This window comes from Notechis scutatus, chromosome 3 (genome assembly GCF_049901735.1).
Source record: "Notechis scutatus isolate UNSWTSFEM ecotype Mainland chromosome 3, rNotScu1.2, whole genome shotgun sequence".
NCBI lineage: Eukaryota > Metazoa > Chordata > Lepidosauria > Squamata > Elapidae > Notechis > Notechis scutatus.
Genome location: NC_142011.1, coordinates 141,242,716 through 141,264,707, shown reverse-complemented (window position 1 = coordinate 141,264,707; position 21,992 = coordinate 141,242,716). Strand labels below are relative to the sequence as shown.

At 38.8% G+C, this 21,992-nt stretch overlaps 1 protein-coding gene across 3 annotated transcripts in view; it reads right to left on the bottom strand.

Annotated features, from left to right (window-relative positions):
* DSP (desmoplakin) overlaps positions 1-13,695 on the bottom strand; it is a 48,038-nt gene extending 34,343 nt beyond the window's left edge. For all 3 annotated transcript variants that reach the window (XM_087961275.1, XM_087961276.1, XM_087961277.1), the window contains exons 1-2: positions 12,700-13,695; positions 1,508-1,610 (exon numbers count right to left, since the gene is read on the bottom strand). In XM_087961275.1, the coding sequence (XP_087817401.1) occupies positions 1,508-1,610; positions 12,700-12,896 (300 nt within the window). In that variant the 5' untranslated portion in view covers positions 12,897-13,695. The remainder of the gene's footprint in view (positions 1-1,507; positions 1,611-12,699) is intronic.
* Positions 13,696-21,992: the final 8,297 nt, after the last annotated feature.

Here is a 21,992-nt window from a genome sequence, read left to right as displayed (position 1 = left end):
TTTGCCGGTTCTCCAAACTACTCAAAATTTCCGCTACCGGTTCTCCAGAACTGGTCAGAAACTGCTGAATACCACCTCTGATATGAATCAATTTCCAAACATCCAAATTTTGATCACCTATCCACGGGGCTGCTGCAATGGTCGTAAGTGTGAAAAATGGTTGTAAGCCACTTTTTCAAAGCACTGTTGTAACTTCAAACGGTCATTAAATGAACTGTTGTAAATCAGGCATTACCTGTATAAGATTGCTTTTGCCACTGTGAAGACAACTGGGTCATATTTAGCTTTTTTACATAACTTTTTATTCTCATATGCTCTCTCTCCCTCTCCCTCTCCATTCTCCTGGAGATGCTAACTGAAATGCTAACACCGAATTCAGGGGACAAAAAGAAAGAAAATGAAACATGAAAAAAGAATCGTGTATACAATGAAGGAGGTTTCAAAAAGAAGCCACACCTAACGTTTTTATTGATGATGCATCTCTGTAGGAATAAATAGGTATTGGATAAAAGTACTCTTCTTTCTTAAGAGCAGCTATCCAAAGATAAATATATGTATTTGGCATGACAAATTGGCATGCTTAATGTTAATTAATGTAGGAATCGAGAAAAAAAAAATGTTTGAAGTAGGAAGCAGTCCAATAGCAAAATAATTTTTGTGGCTGGTTTTACAAGCATGAAGTAACACAAGCGTTGTTGACCACTTCGTGTGTCATATGAACCTGTACAACTCAGGTTTATTCAATAATCGGGTACAAGCTACATAACCAATATATGAACTCGGCCTATTTCTCTCTTTGTGGCCTACTTGATGGGCAGTAACACTCCAATACCCAATGGGTATCATTCCTGATCCTTTTAAAACCCGAAATGAGCAGGGCAAGATTTGGCTAATCTGTGTGAAAATGAACCCTAAACTTTTTCACTATAAAGCAGGGGTCTCCAACCTTGGCCACTTTAAGCTTGGCGGACTTCAACTCCCAGAATTCAGCTTTAACTAGTTCCCAGAAGGAGCCACTTAAACCTGGTTCCCTGCTGGAAGCTGACAGATAATGGGCTTCTCCTAGGGGTAAAAGACTCTCCGCGGAAGAGAGGGCGGGCACTGGGGCCCATTGCTAAGAAACGAGTCCCCCCTCTTTCTGACAGGAAAACCTAAGCAAATAGGAAGGAGAGGGGAAAGAAGGGGTTGTCCTTCTGTTGTGCGGTTGAAACTTCTGGCTGGTTCAGTGTATCCCGAGTGGCTTTAAAGCAGGGGTCTCCAACCTTGGCCACTTTAAGCCTGGAAGGATTTCAATGCCCAGAATTCCCCAGCCAGCTTTGCTGGCTGGGGAATTCTGGGACTTGAAGTCCGCCAGGCTTAAAGTGGCCAAGGTTGGAGACCCCTGCTATAAAGCCACTGTTCTCTCATTTTATGCATCCTAAGTAACATGTTGATTTACTTTCCGCAATATGTGCCATTGTTCACTTATTATTAAAAATAGTGAAGCAACATCCATCTCCCAACTTACAGGTTGCACTATGAGTTCAGCGCGCATGAGGCAATCCGAGCAAGTTTGCAGAAGGTCCTGAATGGTGTTCTGACGCCGGTTCACTGTAGCGGTTCCATTTTGACTGAAAGAGCAAGAGCGAGAAAGAGAATAGCAATTACACTGTTGAAATCAACCATTAATTACGAATGTGTTTTTTCCAAAAGGAGCATAACACACCTTATTTAAATTAAAGTGTTGTAACCTGCTCGACTTCAGAAAGATCCTGATAATACTTGGGTCCCTCCTTTTTGTGGTATTGCAATGCTGAGTCTGCACTCTGTGAAACTACTGTGGGAACATGCCACAGCAGCTAACCTGCTGTGGGTGTTGTTGCTGTTTTTTCAACAGATCAAATCCATACAAATGAGAAAATTTAAGAGAAAGTTCTTAAAACAGCTTTCACTATTGAATTGGCACCTTTATGATATGTTGAATTTTAACTCCTACTTGGGCCAGTCCAGTATAGTGAGAGAATTGGAAGGAATTAGTCTAGAGCAGGGGTCTCCAACCTTGGCAACTTTAAGCCTGGAGGACTTCAACTCCCAGAATTCAACGGGAGTTGAAGTCCACCAGGCTTAAAGTTGCAAGGGTGGAGACCCTTGGGTCTAGAGAACGCTGGGTTGAAGGAAACTGTGTTACGTATTAGCTTTGGGGAAGGGGGAACACATATAGGATATGATAGCACAGCTAACGCTCAAGTATAAAATACAGTTTTCTTTGTCCCTCTTCCTAAAAGCTTCATTTTGGAAATTCCTCCCAGAATATTTCCAGCAGTCTAGTATTATCTCAAAAGTCGCATTTTTGTGAACTTTTTGGCTGGAGTTTTTCTCCTTCATTTCAAATACATATACCTCCTTGATAGTTTCTTCCTTTTCTCTTACTACTCATTCCCAATTAACTCAATTAAAGCTATCCATAAAACAATATGTAATTAATAACCAATAAATGGAGAATATTCCAACTTCAAGGTCACACCATCCAAAGTACACATTTGACGCCAGGCCCAGATGGAAGACACGTTTATATATACTTTCAGATTCCTGAATAATTTGTAGTTTATCAACAGAAAGATTTCCTACTCCCAGTTGTACAGTTTTCTCCTGAAAGTACATCACGAATGGGTAAGGTGGGGGAACAAGGAGCAAAAGTTTCATTTGTTCTATTATTGCAAATGAATCTCTAGTTTGGCCATGTGTTCAGATACTCTTTTTTGGGTATGTATGTCATACTAAATGTCAGGAACAAAATAGGTATATTATAAGCCTCAGGTCATATGAGGGAAGCATCAGATCAGATCTCTGAAATCTCTACTTTTTAAAAATCTTATGAATCTCATCTGGAAATCTGTCTCAAGTAATGTCCAAAATCAGACTGCTTTTCCAGACTCTGATAATTGACCTTTCGGTGAGAGTACTTTGTATAAGAGACTAAGGCTCTATTATAATGTTTGGTTATAAAGAAACAGCCATCAGAAATTTGCCAACACTGAACACACCCCACGCAAGCTTACAAAATAGGCTGATGGCGGAATTTTAAACGATCTATAGATTGTTTTGAATTTCATTTGTTAGTGAAACATCATGTGGTGGAGATCCCTTCATGAAGAACTTATCTTTCATTCATTCTTTTCTGAAAATGAAAACCTTGCCTATTCAGCAAGGAAAATTGTAATATATAAGCCAGCAGTTTCTCTTCCCAGAATTCCTTGCCACCAGCCATGCTAGCTAGGAAATTCTGAGAATTAAAATCCAGAGAGCTCAAGAAGCTCTAATTAAGAAAAGCTATATTAGAAGACCAAAGCACCACCCAGAAAGTTGGGATATGAAGAAGACTCTGAAGGGCACAACATAATTTAAAATGTTTTTGAGAGGAATGTACATACTCATACACATTAAAATAACATGGAAAGGATTTTACTGTGCCCCATTTCCCAGGTAAACTGACTTTTACTGCAAAATGATATAGTCAAATTTGCAAACAAGAATTGTAGTTGTAGTCCTGTGTCTGAAATTCACCCATCTGTGGATCCTACCTTCAGATTCATTGTACCATATTGTACAATTGTTATATATGAAAATGCTGGAGTAACATTAATCTTTTTCTTAGGCTTTACGGAGCAAAGGAGATAAAATAGAACAGCACATTTACAAGAGTTGCCATCCTTTGGAATTATCCATAGAATATTATTCCAAGGTATGAAGCTTAAAATATATATTTTGGATGCCATTCTAAATTTGTATTTAGAAGAGCTAAACAAAGTAGAATGTTGTCTAGTACAGTAATAGTGGCAAAAAGACACTAGCTCTTTTATTTAAAACATATATATTTTGTTGTGCTCAAAGAACAAAGAGCACCTGTTTGGGCTGCTTTTCCACAATACAGTCATCCTGAGTTGCAAGTCAGCACTAGCTGAATGTAGGCGAGGTGCTCCAAATGACGAACCCCACAGTACCTCCATGGTACGATCAGGGCTCTCAAACAGGCTCAGGCATCTCCCAAATGGAAGAATTTTGTTATTAAAACATTTAATGCAGGAAAGCGCCCTGCTGTAACTGGCAGAAAAATATATAGCAATTCTCTTACATACAGATGGGGTCATTCTGTTTGCCCAAACCTACGATAGCCTAAAAAGAGGATTGCAAGTCCTGGCTGAATACTGCCACTCGAAACCCTAGAAATTCACTATAATAAACCAAGATGCTGGTGTGTGCTAAACCCCCTAAAACGTATGTTTGGAAAGTAAACCATCATCCAATTGAGAAGATACTTTAGTCATCAAAGTGGTATTGTGTTTCATGTCACAACCACATTTAGGATGTAGATGTACTGTATATATATGTGGATCACATAATGCAAAAAGCCCAAAGGTCTGCTATAACCCTGCAAACTATCTTTTACAAGAGAGCACTGTATATTCCCGTTTCATTTCAAAATCATTCAGGCCTAGACCAAGAAAGAATTATTATTTGGCATCCAATCAGGTCCATATATTTCTTCTGTCATCTTGGGAGAGATTCAGACTAAGTTCTTTCCGGCAACATTCTACATTGTAAGTCTCATGTTGTAATTCAAACATAGTCTAATATCACCAGTCTGGTGTCAGTAAGATTAATTCCAATTCCTGGGTACACATTTTCACATACTGAATTAAACTTTTCTTCTCCCTGGCAGATCTAATTCCTCTGGTCCTTTCTGATAATTTTACTTCCTTTGAGCCAAGGCAATAAATTAGAAACTGCTACTCTTCTTTCAATGCAAATAAATACACATGCTTAGGGCATAAGTGTACAGTAGAAGCAACCAGGCAAGGCCTCAACGTAACTTGATAGCCACTCAGACCGAAGACTCCTCCCTAAAGACATATTTCTCTGCAGTTTTCACACATGCTAGATATCTAAACTAATTTACTAAGCTGGCTGAGGAATTCTGGGAGTTGGAAATCCACAAGTCTTAAAGTTGCCAAGGTTGGAGACCCCTGTACTAAGGTGAGTGTTAACATTGGCATGTTCAATGAATTCTCATCAGTGGTTTTAGCGGGGATTCAAATCAAGTCTGTGCTATTCAAATCAAGATTACCTCATTCAAATCAAGACTACCTCATTCAAATCAAGACAATATAAATATAAAGGAGCCTTTGAAAACAGCAAATGTGTCTTATTATACTGCTCATTTTACACTGACACTATGAGACCTTAACTTTATATTCAACTAACTTCCCTAGTCATTCTGAATATTTTTATTACAACTTATTTTCAGACTGAAATGACTCCATTGCATTAAGTGTAGCCAAATTTTGTCATCTAATGCACAAGATATGCAGCAATTTGATTGATACCTTCACCTAATTTAATAAATTAATATATTAGGTATGGAATGTGTTTTATTAATGGGTTATTGATTGTAATAAATAAAGTTTCCCTCTACCATAGGAAAGTACTCTAATTTTCAAGAAAGTATTTACTTTCCAAATATAATTTAGCCTGTTAGCCACCATATTCATTTGTATTATTAAATTACATTATATTGTGGCTTAAAAATAAAGGTCAACTTGTACTGAATGAATGACAGAAGTCAGGAATTCTGGTAATTCCAAACAACTGGAAAATATTGGATTAGTACACACTATATTTTCTTTTTACAGATTACAGATAATCAGAGTTGGAAGGGACCTTCTGGGTCATCTAGTCCAACCCCCCCCCCCCCGCCTAAGCAGGAGACCCTACATCATTTCTGACAAATGGCAGTCTAATCTCTTCTGGAAAGTCTCAAGTGATGAAGCTTACCTGAAAGCTTCTTCAATGAATCTTCAGCCTTTCAGTTAATCAGAACAATTTTATCCAGAGAAAACATCTGAGCTCACATATCGCATTTATTAAAGAACAGACATCAAGTGATAAATGGTACAGGTATAACACCTGTTGCAGATCTACTATCACTTTATCTACTATCACTTTAGTACAAAAACTTTTTACATGTTTTAATATTTAATATTTTCATTATATTTTGCAAATGATACAGCAGCCATCTCATTACAATTACAAGCTATTCTTCCAAGTTGCATTATCATCTACAGTACAGTACTAGGCAAACGAATAAGAGGCAGCACCCAAAAGATAAATGGATAGAGGTGAACTTGTAATTTACTCAAAAGCCTGAAGGCAAAACATTAATTTTGGGAAGTGCTATTGGTTGGTTGTAGAAAGCCGTCTAAAATCACAGTTTACTTGACTGCCATTTCAATACCAGGCAAAGACCTTCTTGACCCATTTCCTGCAAGACTTTAACATCCTATCATAGCTTATAAGCTGTTTTCTTATGCTTAATCTTGGTTTGTTCTTTTAAATGTATTTCAGAGTTGGTTTCCATGCATATGCAAATATGAAATAAAATCAGCCTCAAATTTGGAGCCATCCAAATACTGTATTTATTCCCATAGTTTAAACATATTCTTTATCTCAATATAGGATTTACTTTACATTAACTTTGCATAAATAATTCCATTACTACAGTATGCCCTCACTGGAAGAGTTTTAAAAAAGAATAAAAGACATCGAAAACAAATTGATGGGGGGTGCAAGTAATTGCAACTCTAAACAATTTATTTTTAACCACTTTTCAGTATGGGAAACTAAAATCTTCTTATTTTCAGCTGCAAGAAACTTCTCTGAACAAGATACCGACTACCATGAAAGGAACATAGAATGTGAATACTTAAAAGCAAAGGGAAAGCAATACTTGCCATGAGTTAAATACTTCAGTATTACTACTGAAATAATGCTAAGTTCTTCCGTTAGAAGAAACATAAAATATTTACTGCAATTATTCCATAAATACTCAGCCAACATTCAGTAAGGTATGTAAAAAGAGAGACTGCAAAGAATTATGATTTCTTTGCATCAATCATCTTATTATTACTCTACTGGAATAAGTATAAAATTAATCAAGGAAGATCTAAGACAGAATGCTCTCTGTCAAACTCAAGGCCCGGGGACCAGATCCGGCACACAGGGTGCCCTGGAAACAGCAAAGGGCTGGCCAGGGTGCCTCTGCCAGTGAAAACAGAGCTTGGAAAGGCTGCAGGTGACCCTCTGGCGCTCCGCTTTCACTGGCAGAGGGTTGCAAGAAACCGTTGCAGCCAAAAACAGAGCTTGGGAGCCCATTTTCTCCGGCAGAGCAACTCAGGCCACCATAAGAGCTGACATGAGTGATGTCAAGCTAGCCACGCCCCTCCAGCCACGTCCCCTGCCCCCCCAAAGTCAAACACAGCCCTGATGGGGTCCTCAATGAAATTGAGTTTGACACTCCTACTCTAGAATATAAACCTGCACATAATATTATAAATTATCTATGTCGGGTTTCATTCTTCTTTAAAGAACCATTTTCTATGTCATCTTCAACGTACTCTGTCCTTCAGCAAGAGTCTACTCTACAGCATCCTATATTTCACCTAAACAATGCCTGCACACTCATTCTCCCAACTATATTTTTAATGATACAAAAACAATGCCTTAGCCAATGATCTTTCCCTATTTCTTATTAAGTTTTCTACATTGCCATCCATTCCATCATCACTAATAGAATTCCAAATTTGCAACGAGGACTAGAACCTTGCTTCCTTTTACAAATGCAAGATGGCGTTATCCAGATACTTGAGATTGCCAAAACTGAGCCTAATAGCACCATTCCCAGTCAATGTTACATGATAAGAACTTGCAAGTAATATTCATACAAGCAACTGTTGGCTTTTTTGAAGAAAAAAGATTAATAATAGTACACTCCTGAAAATGGGATAATTATGCTGAGACATTATTTTTCTAAAGACATACAGGTTAATTTTCTAATTAGCAGAAGCTGGAAGTAATGTATATTCTGCATTCAGATAAAATGCCAACAGAAATTGCTAGCTGAAGCACTCAACATGGATTTTTTTTAAAAAGGGCAGATGCAGAGGTAGTATTCAGCCAGTTCTGACAGATTCTGAAGAACCGGTAGCGGAAATTTTGAGTAGTTCAGATAACCAGCAAATACCACCTCTGACTGGCCCTGCCCCCATCTATTCTCTGCCTCCCAAGTCCCAGCTGATCGGCTGGGTCTTCTTTTGTTGCCCTCTACAGGAGAACGGAGCTGGAAAGCAGGTTAGTGGGGTGGGGAGGGAATGGGGTTTGCAGTAACCTTCCCCCAGGAGTGGGGAGGGAATGGAGATTTTACAGTATCCTTCCCCTGGAGTGGGGTGGAAATGGGGATTTTACAGTATCCTTCCCCTGCCGCACCCACCAAGCCACACCACACCCACCAAGCCACGCCCACAGAACCGGTAGTAAAAAAAAAAATTGAATACCACCACTGGGCAAATGCACTCAGAATTAAGCTATGACCTGGCTCAGAATGATATGCAAACAGACTCAGAACTTCTAATATTAGCCAAGATTAACACAGAAATAATATTGAACCAGTATCATTTTGGAAATTTGGGAGAATTTATGCCCTGATAATTTTTGACCCCTTAAGAGTGATCTAAGCTCAGCAGACTAATATCTGAGCATGACTTCTTTGCATAGTAATCTAATCAGATTTGATTCATTCATTTTGTAATGTGCCACTTGCACAACTCAATTTATGAAGGATCAGCACAGCTATTGGGGTATGACACCTGTACTTGTTCAGATGTGCCAATTCCGCACACCAATCTGTACAATATCTCACTTAGCTCCTGTCTCAAAGAGGGGTAAAGTAGATTTACCATTTTTTAATGAAAAGTTGAAATATCCTAGCTATTTATTTTTTAATTACTTTTCATCTCCCCTGCCTGCACAAACCCACTTACAATTATTAGCTCTTTATATCTGATTTTGCTTGGCAATCAGGTTGCATGCTCTGTTGTTTTTTTATCAAGTGATCTTTTCATTAGTCATGGTATTATGGGATACTCCTTATTCTCATCTTGGAATTGTGATGGTGTAGCAGTCATTTTCATTAACAAATATACTGGTTGCATTTGTTCACATAGTCTGCAATGCCCTGCCCTGCCCTGCCCCAAGAACAAGCCTGTGAAAATAAAGGGATGGAGGGGAGGGGAGAAATAACAAGGATTTTTTTAAAAAAAATGAAGTTGTAATTCTAGTCTGCATGACTGTACAGACTGTATTCTACTTGTCTCTGCAAGTAAGGTCACTGATAAATAGATTTAAATGCATAAGTATATATAACTGACATTTAAAGGACAGCCTTGCCTTATAATAATTCTTACCTTATTTTAAATAAGGAATTAGAAATCATGTTTTTGAAACAAGTGCAACCCAAATTTAATCACAAATTAAATCTTACCACTTCTCCACACTTAATAAGCAATATGAAAATGACTTTGCATATCTAGGTGTAAGAATTTCAAAAAGCAACATCCAATATTGCCTGAAAAAAAATCTACTTATGTGACACTAAATTTCCCCTGCCGCCTCCTTTGAAAGGTTTCAAAATATGTTCTGCGGGCTTGGTAGAGATTTTTGTAGGCAAAAACAAAAAAAACAGTAACTGGAGAAGAAACAATCAACTTCTAGCCAGATAGTGGCTTTCTGAGATAAAATTCTTTACAATGAGTGGAAAAAGAAAAAGAGTGATAAAGAAGCATTGACTGGTGAGAACTTTTTTGCAAAGTGTGGAGTTAATCACTAGCCATTTCATTTACATTCTCCATTCCTTATCAATGAAACTGCTACAGAAACCAACTTGTTCCTAGATTCCCACAACTGAGAAGCTAAGCTTACTCAACCCTTGAGGGAGGGAGAGGCTGGCACTGTCATTTCAGTAAGCTACAAAAGCTGGAAGAGGAGCAACCAAAAATAAACAAAATTTTAAGAAAACCAGACTCTAACCTCACAGGCAAGTCGGCTGAAACTTTGATGAACAATAGTTTGCATTCAGAATTATATATATGCCAATACTTCTATATTTCAGTATGCAAACTTTTTCAAATGTTACAACTATTTGTAAATGCCTAATGTTGAAGAGTGATACGTTCCTAAGAACAAAGTATGGTAGCCAAAGAAGATGAACACAGTAACAAAAACTATATACTGATATTGCTGCAGGCAAAGACACTTAGGAAAATTAAGAAAATAACAGGATAGAAAAAAGAAATATGTAACTATTAACGTCTGAAATAAGGCTATATACAATACACGCCTAAGCAATTCCATTCATTTTTGCATGAAAAAAACATTGTTCAATAATTGCATTTAAAAAAACAGTTTCCCTTTCCAGATGTACTGTCTCCATTCTCGACTTCTGGCATTTAATTTTAATTTAATTCACACAATTTATGCAGAGCTCTTTTGGTTTTTAACAATTAAATGACAGCACAGAAAACTTTTCTCCATTATATCTGAAGCTGGAAGGATGTTAAATCTATTAAATTTCTACTTATTCTGAATCCATGGAGGTTTAGGTTTATAAAATGTACTGATTTTGCTGAATGTTTCTGCATCATAGTTTCCAAACTAGGCTGGGTTAATACTCTGAAGAGAGTATTAAATATAGAGCACAGCCATAAATATTATTGTACCAATGATAGGGTTATTACCAGTGATAATTAACTAAAGTTAATTGTGTGTGTTTGTGTGTGCCTTCCAGTCAGTTTTGACTTCTGAAAACTGCCAGGACTAGTTTCTGCAGTTTTTCAGAAATTGCTATTGCCTCCTTCATAAAGCTGAAAGAGAATGACTAAGTCACTAGTAGCCCAAGGTCACTCAGCTGGCTCTGTGCCTAAAATGGCGGTAAAAATCACACACACACCCCTCAATTTCTAGCCTGATGCCTTAACCACTACACCAAACTTTAAGGTCTCAATATGCTCAAACATAATCAGAAGAGAATATCTCAATAACCATACTATCAATGTATACCAAGGTAAGTATTCAATGAAAGCTAATATATGGTAAATTAACAATAAATCTAGAGTCTACACAGTTAGTGAATTATCTACACTCAGTCCCATGGAGGAAAACAAAACAAAACTGAATACTAGAAATAAATTTTACAAAGAAAAGGAGGTAGGGCTGAGAAAGGAATTACTTCCCAAACATTAAACACAGTAAGAGATTAAAAACAATCATGTTTTATCAGTTGCCTTTGAATGTATGCCATCCACAAAGGGAAGATTTAATTTTGAAATATTAATAATTAACAAGGTCTCCTTTAAAGTGAACTTTGTAAATTTGTGTTTTAGTGGTTCACACTGTTGGAATTAAGAATAAAAATCCCTAACTTCCTAGAATAATTTATCAACATTGCTAGAGCATTACACCACGTAATAAACCACAGCAGTCCTATGAGATAGACAGGATACAAAATGGGAGTAGCTAAAACAAACTTTACAATTTTGTTATTCAAAGAAAGAAAAACTCTACTGAGCCCACCTCAAACAAAAAAGATGGTGGTTTCTGAAAAGAAACCTTGATGAAAAAAATCTACTAATTTGGAAAGGGGGAAGCCAAGATTCACACCTCTATAAAGGTGGTCAATTTTTAATCTTAAGTATTATTTGCTAGTTTTGCCAATGTGTCACACCAGTGAACACAAGTCCTGCTAAGCAAGTGAAATAAATAGAACATAAACTAGCCAAATGATAATCTTTCTCTAGATTATCATTGGGTGTTGGATATCAGACAGAATCTCATATACTTGACATATGTTACTTAAACATGCACAGGCAAGTCACACATGCTTGTCCTCTCATAGGCATGTGAACGCTCCTTGTGTGATCATATAATATCTATCTAGAGGGGGTAATGTACAAAGTGAGGAACAGCCAAGGTCAATAACTGCTTCTGCTAAGTAGGATGTTTGTTTGCAACAAGGTCGGTATTCTGATTTTCAATTATATGTGGTTTATAACTGCATGCAGCTTCCTAGCCAGCATGCTGCCTCTACAACAGGAAAAATGAGGCATGTGAAGCAGTGTTACACGTTTTTTTCTCGAGGATACAAATAATTTTTTAAAAATCCTTCTTAGTGGATCAACAAAAGTGGAACTATTCTTTTGTATGACTCTTCTTGAAAGCACAAAATAATTTTCTGCCCTTAAACTTGATAAAAGGAATCAGGTGTTTGATATAAAGGCTACAGCAATTCCGTTATCGAAAGGATAGTAATCCACAACCATGCAAGCAAAAAGCACACTATTCATCAGAAAACTTTATGTTCTCCACAAAGTTAAAAAAACTATCAGTTTTACTCCTACAAGATACTGTAATGATGGATGAATCATCCATCTGATCTCCCCTTTATCCTGCAATTCAATAGCCATAGCCCAAAACTACAGCCTGCCAAAAGCCATGACATTATCAAAAGTGGCAACCAGACCACCTCTGAACTCTGTCCTAAACTGTTATTTTAGGTATCACAGGAAATAATCTTCCCCATACTGTACTCCTCCTTAACAGGGCTACTCTTATTTATTTGCAAAGAGAAAGAAGAAGGGGAGGGGGAGTCTAGACCAGGAGGCTCCAACTTTGGCAACTTTAAGCCTGGAGGACTTCAACTCCCAGAATTCCCCAGCCAGCTGGCTGGGGAATTCTGGGAGTTGAAGTCCTCCAGGCTTAAAGTTGCCAAGGTTGGAGACCTCTGATCTAGACATAGATATACACCAGAAAACTAGATACGCGAGGTGCACTTACGTGTATCCTTCCGAGTTCATGTCCCCGACATAGCTTTTCTGGACGTAATACATTTTATGAGTATGGCTGCCGCTGCCTCCACCGCCGCCTCCCATCATCATATGGGAGTTCATGTCGTAGCGCATATCCGGGCCGGACTCCGCTCGGACCATCCTGCCCAAGGTGTTGAGCCTGGGATGGGATCCATTGATGCTCATCTTGAAAAGCTTGTATTTAGCTCAAGCCTCGGAGGAGGAGAAGAAAAAAAACAGAAGAGCCGGATCACCAGAAAAGCATCAACTCGGGCCCCCGACGGAACTGAAGAGAGCTGTCCTGCAGAAGGGCTGTATTCTAGTTGTTGTCGTTTTGTTTTTTTTCCTTTCTTTCTTTTTCTTTCTCCCGCACTTCTGGCAAAAGCAAAGGAGCGAGGAGCGCGCAACCCCAAATTAGTTCCCTTTTAAGGAATGCAGAAAGAGAGGCAGCTGGTCTGAAAGGGGGGGGGTGTGGTGTGGTGGTGGTGGCGGTCGGGGTGGGTGGGGGTGGGGGGGAGAAGAAGCCGGGACAGGTATACAAAAAGTGGGAGCAGTTGGGGGAAGGCTACAAGCAAAGGAGAAGTAAGCTAAAAGACTAGCTGTTCGGGGGGAGAAAGAAAGAGAGAGAGAAGGCAGGTCCCACAGTGGCGTTCCAAGCAGCAGCGTCCAGGTGAGAAGAAAACCAAGCGGCGGCGGCGGCGGCGTTACTGGCGGTGGAAGAGGAGGAGATCAAGCCAGTCTCCTCCCTACAGGCACAGGAAGGACGAAGCCGCAAAGTTTGGGAATCGTTTTGAACTCTAACAAGCCTGGGCGTGGAACCACCGCCCTCCGGTTCATTCCGGTCCTCTCCCCTCTCCCCTCCCCTGCCGTCGAGCCCGAGACATAAAACTAGAAGCTAGACGGAAACTAGACGGAGAAAAAGACATTCCTGGGCCACGGCCGCCGCCGCGCCTTCCTTTACCTGGCTTACCCAACCCAAAGGCTTAGGTGGAAGCCAACGCCCCGCGCGCAGCTACGTCCTTGCGACTTCCTCCCCTGGTGGCCCTCTGCCCTTGACGACGCAGCAGTTGGCTGAGAGGGGCCAAGTGAGGAGCGCTGGGCTCCCCCGGGAGAAAAGCCGACTTAAAGAGGAGACTCACTCTTCCCGCTGAGGGTTGAAGTTGCCGGCGGGGGGCGGGATAATGGCTGTGCCGAGCGCCTGGCAATACAACTGGGACTTTCTGGCGGCTGTGGCGCGCGCTTTTCTCCCGAGGCGAGAGTTTCACCCAAAAGCTGGGAAGCGAGGGGGGGGGGGAGAGACGCTGGAGAAAATTCCCGTCCGCTTCACAAGGAAGGGAGCGGGATTATGAAACACCCCTCCCCCACACACAGCTAGCCAGCTCCCCCACAGTGGAAACGGGAGAGCCGCGTCCACACAGCCTCTTGCTTCCTCCCCGCCCCCCACCTCAATATATCTCCCGCGAACAAGTGTCCGCGGTGTTTCTGCCCGCATCTCGAGGCCAGTAAAAGGCCGAGGCCGACGAGTTTAAGGTCTGCAAGCTGCCTGCACGGAGTATAAATCTTCCCATGGCCCACCATCCAGTAAGAGTGGGAAGATGCTTCTTGGATGAGAAGTGAAACCTCTTCAAAGAAAAACCAGAAAGTCCAGTTGCCTCTTGGAAAAAAAGCACCTTTGGGACCAGTTTAGCGGTTGCAGTTGCCGTGGGCTAAATAAATGGAGGTTGCAATGCTCAGGTTGTGTTTTGGGCTAGCGCGGCTTGAGTCACTCCATGCATATAAGATGGGTTGCATGGAAGTGCCTGAGGAAAACCTCTTGTTCCGTGGCTCCCATTTGTGGTGTGTGTCAGTAATCTTGTGGTCCTGGACCTCCCGGTTCCTGCCGTCACCCAATGGGGGAATTCTGCATTGAGGATCACGGTGGAACTCTGTTTTCTCAGATTCCATTGGCTGATTAACCAATGGTACCAAGAGGAGGTCAGGAGAGCCATTATGGCCAGTTCAATTGGAAGGGAGTTGGTGATGTAGGGCTTCTTTCCTTCGCCCAATCGTCCTTTCCTGGCCAATGAGAGGTCTGGTCAATTTCAGCCTCCCCATCACAAAACCGTAGTCAGGAACTGGGGCTGTTTCCACATGGCAGTGATTGTACCTCTCTAGCAAACTTCACTGCAGGAGTGCAATAAGAGCGCTGCTCTCTAGGCGTGGTGGATTTGAAACTGATAGTCCATGGGCCAAAAGGAAAGCACATCATCAGGATAAAGGCACACTGACTTCTAGGACCAAGCTGTGGTGGGTTCCTGATAATGAGAAAACTTTTTCCCAGCTCCAATGCATTATGTTAACTTCTAGTTTCTCTTCTTCCTGCCACAGAACTGGTGTTTTCCCCCTCTCCAAAGGAACAAAAGCTCTTCCACCTTTACTGGAAGAGAACTGGGAAAATCTTAGGTTGCTACATGCTCTCCGACCATGCCTCAGTCACAGAGATTTCATTTGAGGCACAGGAATGTGGTTTCCCTGTCTAGGAAGTAGCTGCTATCAATTCTTTGACTGCTGCCTAGGCTTTTATTTTAAATAGGTAATACCTTCCCTATTTCCTTGGAATACACCAGATGGGAAAGTGAGATAAATAAAGGAATAAAATACTGCTGTTCAAGAGTCTCTGCTTCACAATAAAAGAAAAATGGCCTCAGGATCATTTGCTTGCAATTTACAACAGAGCTTGTGCTTAACTAAACAAAGACGCTTCCAGGTTGGAAGGCGTTTTGGTTGCCCAGTTCTCATTCTTCTCTTATAAACAATTTGCAGAACTATAAATTTTTGTTTGTCGAACTGTGTCAGTTCATCCGAAAGAGTAAAACAATGCCATGTGAAATTATAAAAATAGTTGGGATTTTTTTAATTTTAACTTAGCTAATTATTTTCCATATAAGAATTACTGCTGTTGCATTAACCCTCCTGAAAGTGCTTTAAAGGTCAAGAAAACATCCTATTGAAAGAGTGACTTCCCATGCTTTTTTCATACCTAAATTGTTCTTCCTTGAAATCTGCAAATAACATTAAAGGATTGGAAGGAAATACAGACTTAGATCAATAAGAAATCTTAGTGATCGTTTTAGAGGCAGAGCTCAATACCTGGGAAATTTTGCAACACTGAAATTTTATGCAAAGTGCATTCCATATGATTATATTTCAAAGTAGCTCAGAACAAATCTTATTTTGTAAATTAAATTTATTTATAACTGATATTTTTATATCTTTATTTATTTATAACTGATATTTTTATATCTTTCCAAGTGATACAGAAAATTCTAAAATCCATTTTTTGCTTCTCTAGGTACCAAATATTTTTATAAAGTAATTTGATAAATGAATGAAAAGGTAAATCTTTTAATTAGATCAGTAATTGCCCGCTATGAATAGTCTTTGGTCTTGCAATTGTCTAATTACATTATTTCTTGACAGGCTTTTCTATGCAGAACAAACAAGAAAGAAAATCCAACTGAAACAAGTTAGCTAAGACAAGATAAAAAATACTAGTGATGTAATGCAATTGTTGACATTATGAGCTACATTAGTTATGTGTGTGAGTTTCTACTACAGTAGAAACTTGCAATATTTTGAACTTAGCAATTCTTTGTGACTGAATTTTTCACTAATATCTGAGTGCCTTCATACACAATTCTGAGAATCGTCACATTAGCTTTTATGTTCATCAGGAGAGGGATAATTAAAATAGAATACAGGTAGTCCTCAATTTATGACCACAATTGAGCCCAAAATTTATGTTAAGTGAGAAATTTGTTGAGTTTTGCCCCATTCTATGACTTTTCTCACCACATTTGTTAAGTGAATCATATCAATTCTTAAATTAGTGATACAGCTGTTAAATGAATCTGGTTTCCCCATTGACTTGCTTGGCAGAAGGTTGCAAAAGCGGATCATATGACTCCGGGACTCTGCAAATGTCATAAATGTGAGTCAGTTGTCAAGCATCCAAACGTAAATCACAGGACCATGGGGATGCTGCAACAGTCATAAGTATGAAAAATGGTGATAAGTCACTTTTTTCAGTGTCATAACTTCAAACAGTCACTAAGTGAACTGTTGTAAATTGAGGATTACCTGTAGTGTAGGATAAATCAGATAATACCCCTTAGAAATGAAAAGAAGCACAAGTAGAGTTTCTGCAGAAACTTTTGCAGACATTTGCATGGAAGTTACAAACTATGAAATACTACCTTTTTCTTGTTTCTGTTCTATAACTTTCCCTATGACAAGTCCATTTTAAATGTTTTTATTAAAGCTCCACAAGCTTTAAGTATACTAGTCCTCACTGATTGCAAGTGGGATTAGGAACTCTCTTGCTATGTGAGACAGTCATAAAGTGAAACATCACATGGCTTTACTGGCTGATGATGTCAGTTCTGATTGTAGTTGTGAAGCAAATCATCTGTGATTATTATTTGTGACATCACATGACCATGAATTATGAGTTCCTGCCAGCTTCCCCATTGACTTTGCTTGTAGAAAGCTGGTAGAGAAAGTTGCAAATAGTGGTCGTATGACTGCAGAATACTCTCGACTATAATAAATGCATGCTGGTTGCCAAGTGCCTAAATCACAATGGTATGACTGCACAGGGATGCTATAATGGCCACAACTTTAGGGATCGCAGCTTCTCTTTTTCCAGTGATGTCATAACTTTGAACAGTTGTTGAATGAGTGGTCAGTAAACAAGGACTAAGAGCGGTGGTGTTGCAGTTTTTTGAATGCAGTATTGCAGGCTATCTTGCTACTCCCTGTCAAGAGTTTGATTCTGACCAGCTCAAGATTGACTCAGCCTTCCATCCTTATGAGATCAAGTAAAATGAGAACCCAAATTGTTGCTGGCTCTGTAAACAGCTTAGAGAGGGCGGTAAAGCATTATGAAGCGGTATATAAGTCTAAATGCTATTGCTATTCTAAAGTTCTGAGGGACATCTTCCATCACGTTTAACTCTCCTGTTGCAGAAAATAGGATTTAAATTGATATGATTATTTTTATTTTTACATGTTAGAAGATGAATAAGAGGGTTTAAATATATTTTTATCCCTACAGGTTCATAGTATAAAAGCAGCTCATTTTTTAGCATGATGAATCTTGAAATTGCAATTATATTTTAAAAAATAACAATAGTTCTAATCACAAACAGCACTTTTTACAATTCATAGCTCATTAGAAGCTATAAACTCAAGTCATAAAATTATAAATTAGTCATATGATATACAAAGCTATCCAAAAATATCTCTAAACAATAATGCAACTATACATTTAGAGGTGATATGAGTGGTTGCAGTTATGAGGCATCATGGAATCCAGAGATGTATAGAGAAAGAACTATATTACTGTGCCTTAAACCCTCGGGCTTATCTCAAAGCATGGGCAAACCAGTTGTTCCCTTAAGGATCCAAAAGTAGTAAGGATTTTAAAGTTTGAATTGGGCACCAAACAATGGAAGCTGTCTTACTTATAGCCACTGTTTAATTCTAAACAGAGTAATATAACTACATATTTTTTGTTTGTTTGTTAGAGTTATATTCTTCTTTTTCAGGAGATCCGGATAGTGCACATAGTCTCTTCTCCCATTTTTCTTCACAACAATCCTGTGAGGTAGGCTCAGCTGAGATAACATAGGCAACCCATGAACTTGAACTAGCCCATATACTACACACTGGCTTATAGAAGCAGGATTTGAACAGATCTCTCTGGAGATGCTGGTTGCTGTACCTGGGGCATTTTTCTCAGAAACATAAGCCTTATTACAAAATCACAGATATCCCATACAAATTAGGTATCCTACGTCCACTGCACTTTTAGTGTCTAGTCGGTATGTTGGATGTAGGTTCCTCAGGAACCGTATAATCTAAGATTGGCCACAAATCATCCAGTGTTGTCAGTTTCCCACCAATAATAATTCCATCTTGCAGGGACTAAGTCTCGCATGCTCCAACGAAACATCCAAAAATGTTTCTCACACAGGGTGTGGCAAATCATGCTCAAAGCCTGCCAGACCTGATTGACAGCTCAGCTGAAAAACTTGAAATGCTTAGCAATTTTGCTTCAGGTGGAGTACAGCAATGCAGCAGGCCCTTTTTTTGTCAATGTTACTTAATTCGCAACAAGGCCTTTCAGCAGTGAGACAGAAAACATAATTATTTGCAGTTAAATTCCTTGCTTTTCTTGGTGTTTTCTGTTATTGATAGATTTAGGAACAATTCCTACATGCAAGCAATGTATTAAACCCCCCAAAAAAAGGGGGGGGGGAAATCCTTCTGTACCTTTATGCAGATAAGTTGTGATATGTGTGATATGTTAAAAACTATACTCCAAAACTGAGCAGGGCTTTTAAGAAATTAAACAGATGCCTGTAAAACTCAGTACTGTCCATATGCAGAACATGGCTCAATTATTAATATTAACAATAAATCTACTTTTTATTAAGTTTTTACACTTTTAAAAAGAAATCATACATCTACTAGTATCTGCCATATAATGGTGACTCACTATGTACTGCTAAGCATCTGGTCTCTACAGCATGCTGGGACATTGAACAAGAGTTAAAAAAAATTATGGGCTGGGTCCAATCATTTCTCATAGTCTAAATCTATAAAACCTCAAATATGTGTGCAACAATTTTAATGTCATTACTGTTTAGACTATAGCAGCAGCAGCACTAAAATCAAATTAATATTTTCATTCCGACAGCGTAAACAATGGGTATAGTGATTAAATTATACAGGATACTTTAAGAAAGAAATTTCCTTTCCTCATGGGAACTGACCATGCTGGGTTTATATGACTGAGCTGAAGTCTAAGTGTTTCTCCTTGCTTACATGAATTTTACCTGGCTGCTTTCTGAGGAATTTCTCTCTTGAATTTCTCTTTTTAGCAATTTGCAAGCACCTGATTGTGGTGTTGAAGAAAACAGAAAGAACACAGTGTATGGATTCATGCAACACACTAAAGTCAAATACACAACTGCACTTATTTAGGCTCTGAGAAAACCTTGCAAAATAGAGCAAAACAGCATAAAGCCACCTGATATCTTGAGAGGTTGCCAGCAATTTTGTTGGAAGAGCACTTGTATTAAGATTATGTCTGTGAGAGGCAATAGCTCCCTTTCAGTGTATTGGTTCTTCACATCTTCCAGGTCTAGTCCATGAGCCTTGCCATATCTCCACTCAGAGGTTCTAATCGTCAGATGTGTCACTCACACTGCTGCATGGCTGAGGAACAGGAGAAGGACTCGGCGTCCCCAATAGAAACACAACAATGCCCGTTTCTCCTGGAGTGTGAGTGTAACAGATTTAAAAACCTCATGTCTTGAACTTGCTAAGTAGCAGTAGCAAGGTGTTTCCTTTCCTTTCAACACAAAACTACCAAATTACTGATGGTGACAGAAGAAGCTATCACTCATTATATCTCTCAACTTCATAACATCATTTATTTTTGGCCTTTCCCAACTTGCATCTAATGATGGAGCAAAAACTTTACTCCCCAAATTATTTTTATGTATACCAGTATTGCATTACTTTTTCCGCCAACAGCAATTCCTGACATTTTCAGGGTGTTTCATGTGATTCACCGACCATTCCATTGGTGATGTGGTCAGATAGTCTGTCTAGGGCAGGGGTGTCAAACTCGCAGCATCACAACATGTGTCTTATCATGACTTTTCCCTTTCATTAAAATGTGGGTGGGTGTGGCCAGTGTGTGACTCATCCAGCCCACGGGCCGTGAGTTTGACAATTCTGGTCTAGGGGCTACTTCAGACTGGTGGATAGGCCTCCCCCCTTCTTTCCCCCTTACCTGACTATTTTAATTAATTGATTAATGCACAGAAATTACAATTAACATCCATAAAAAGTTGTCAAGAAGTAGAGGAAAGCAGCATCCAAGCCAGCGTTAAAGAATACATTGGAAATTGTCTGCAAGTAAGCCAGATATTGCTGTTTTAAGAGGGAGAATATAGTTTGGCTTTTAGATAAATTTAACTGTATTAGCCATGTGCTCTTTCTTATTGAAGATGAGAAAATAAATTCTAGGGCAGCTTGGAAAAAAGCCTATATAAATTATTAGACAACAACTATTTGAACCCGAAGACTTTTCTTTCTTAATAATTAATTATTTCCAATGACTAGAGGATTAGCAAGAAAGCAAAGATTGCAGAGTTTATAATACTTAAAAAGTAAGGAGCAAAGATCAAAGTGGGTCAGAATTGATGTTTAGAAAAAAAAAATGATACAAACTAGAGGTATCGCTTAAAGAGAACACTTCACAGCTTAGTTAGAAATTATAAAATATGTAAAAAAAAATAGGAGAAAGGTAAAATAGAAAGTCAAGGTGGCAATCAATTTTGAACCATCTCTCCCATAAACCTTCAAGAGGGTAGTTTCAAAGAATATCCTGGCTGCATTATGAAAAAATGCTCCTTCGATAATAATAGAATCTCATCTAAAAAAATAACTTGGGGGCCCCTGTAAGCAGTGTTTATGAAAAGAAAAAGAAAAAAGATTGCCAGGCGTAAAATCTCAATTTCAAAAAGAGCATAGATGTGTTGCTATATTCCTTTTCCTTGCACAGCTTTAATTAAAGCAGTATGTGCTTAGGATCATACACTTAAGAGGTTTGTGGACATTCTGCCAGTCACAAAAATCAAGGATATGTTTGTAGCTCATCTGCCTTTTAAACATTGTTTGGCACATTCACTGGCAAACTAAATTGATTCATAAGAATGTAAAAAAAAAAATAGTTCATCCTAAATGCAGACTTATTTGTGCATACATATTTTCTTTTTCTGTTTGTACATTCACCATTAAGAAATCCTCTCCCAGAAATGACTGGTTCAGGTAGGACTTCTCCAACAACTCTTTATATTAAATCTGACAATATGGTGTTAAAATATCCTAACATTATAACAACATTAACAAAAAGAAAAAAAATTTAAATGGAAAACATTAAACCAAAGATCAGTAAAATCCTACTGTATGCAACACAGACTAAGCAAATATTTCCAATATATTTATATATAGAACAAGAAGAAAGTTTATTTCTTTAAAAATTGTGGCCTATATCTGAGCAATCTCTGACAATGTAATAACATTAATCTTTCAGTGTTATTTGTATTCCTTTCCAGTTTCAACTCTCCTTCATTTGCAGTTACTTACTATATGGCCAAGGAAATCCAGAGAATATTTTGAAAACTTTAGGCATATTGACAATATTTTCTTTATGTACCAGAATGG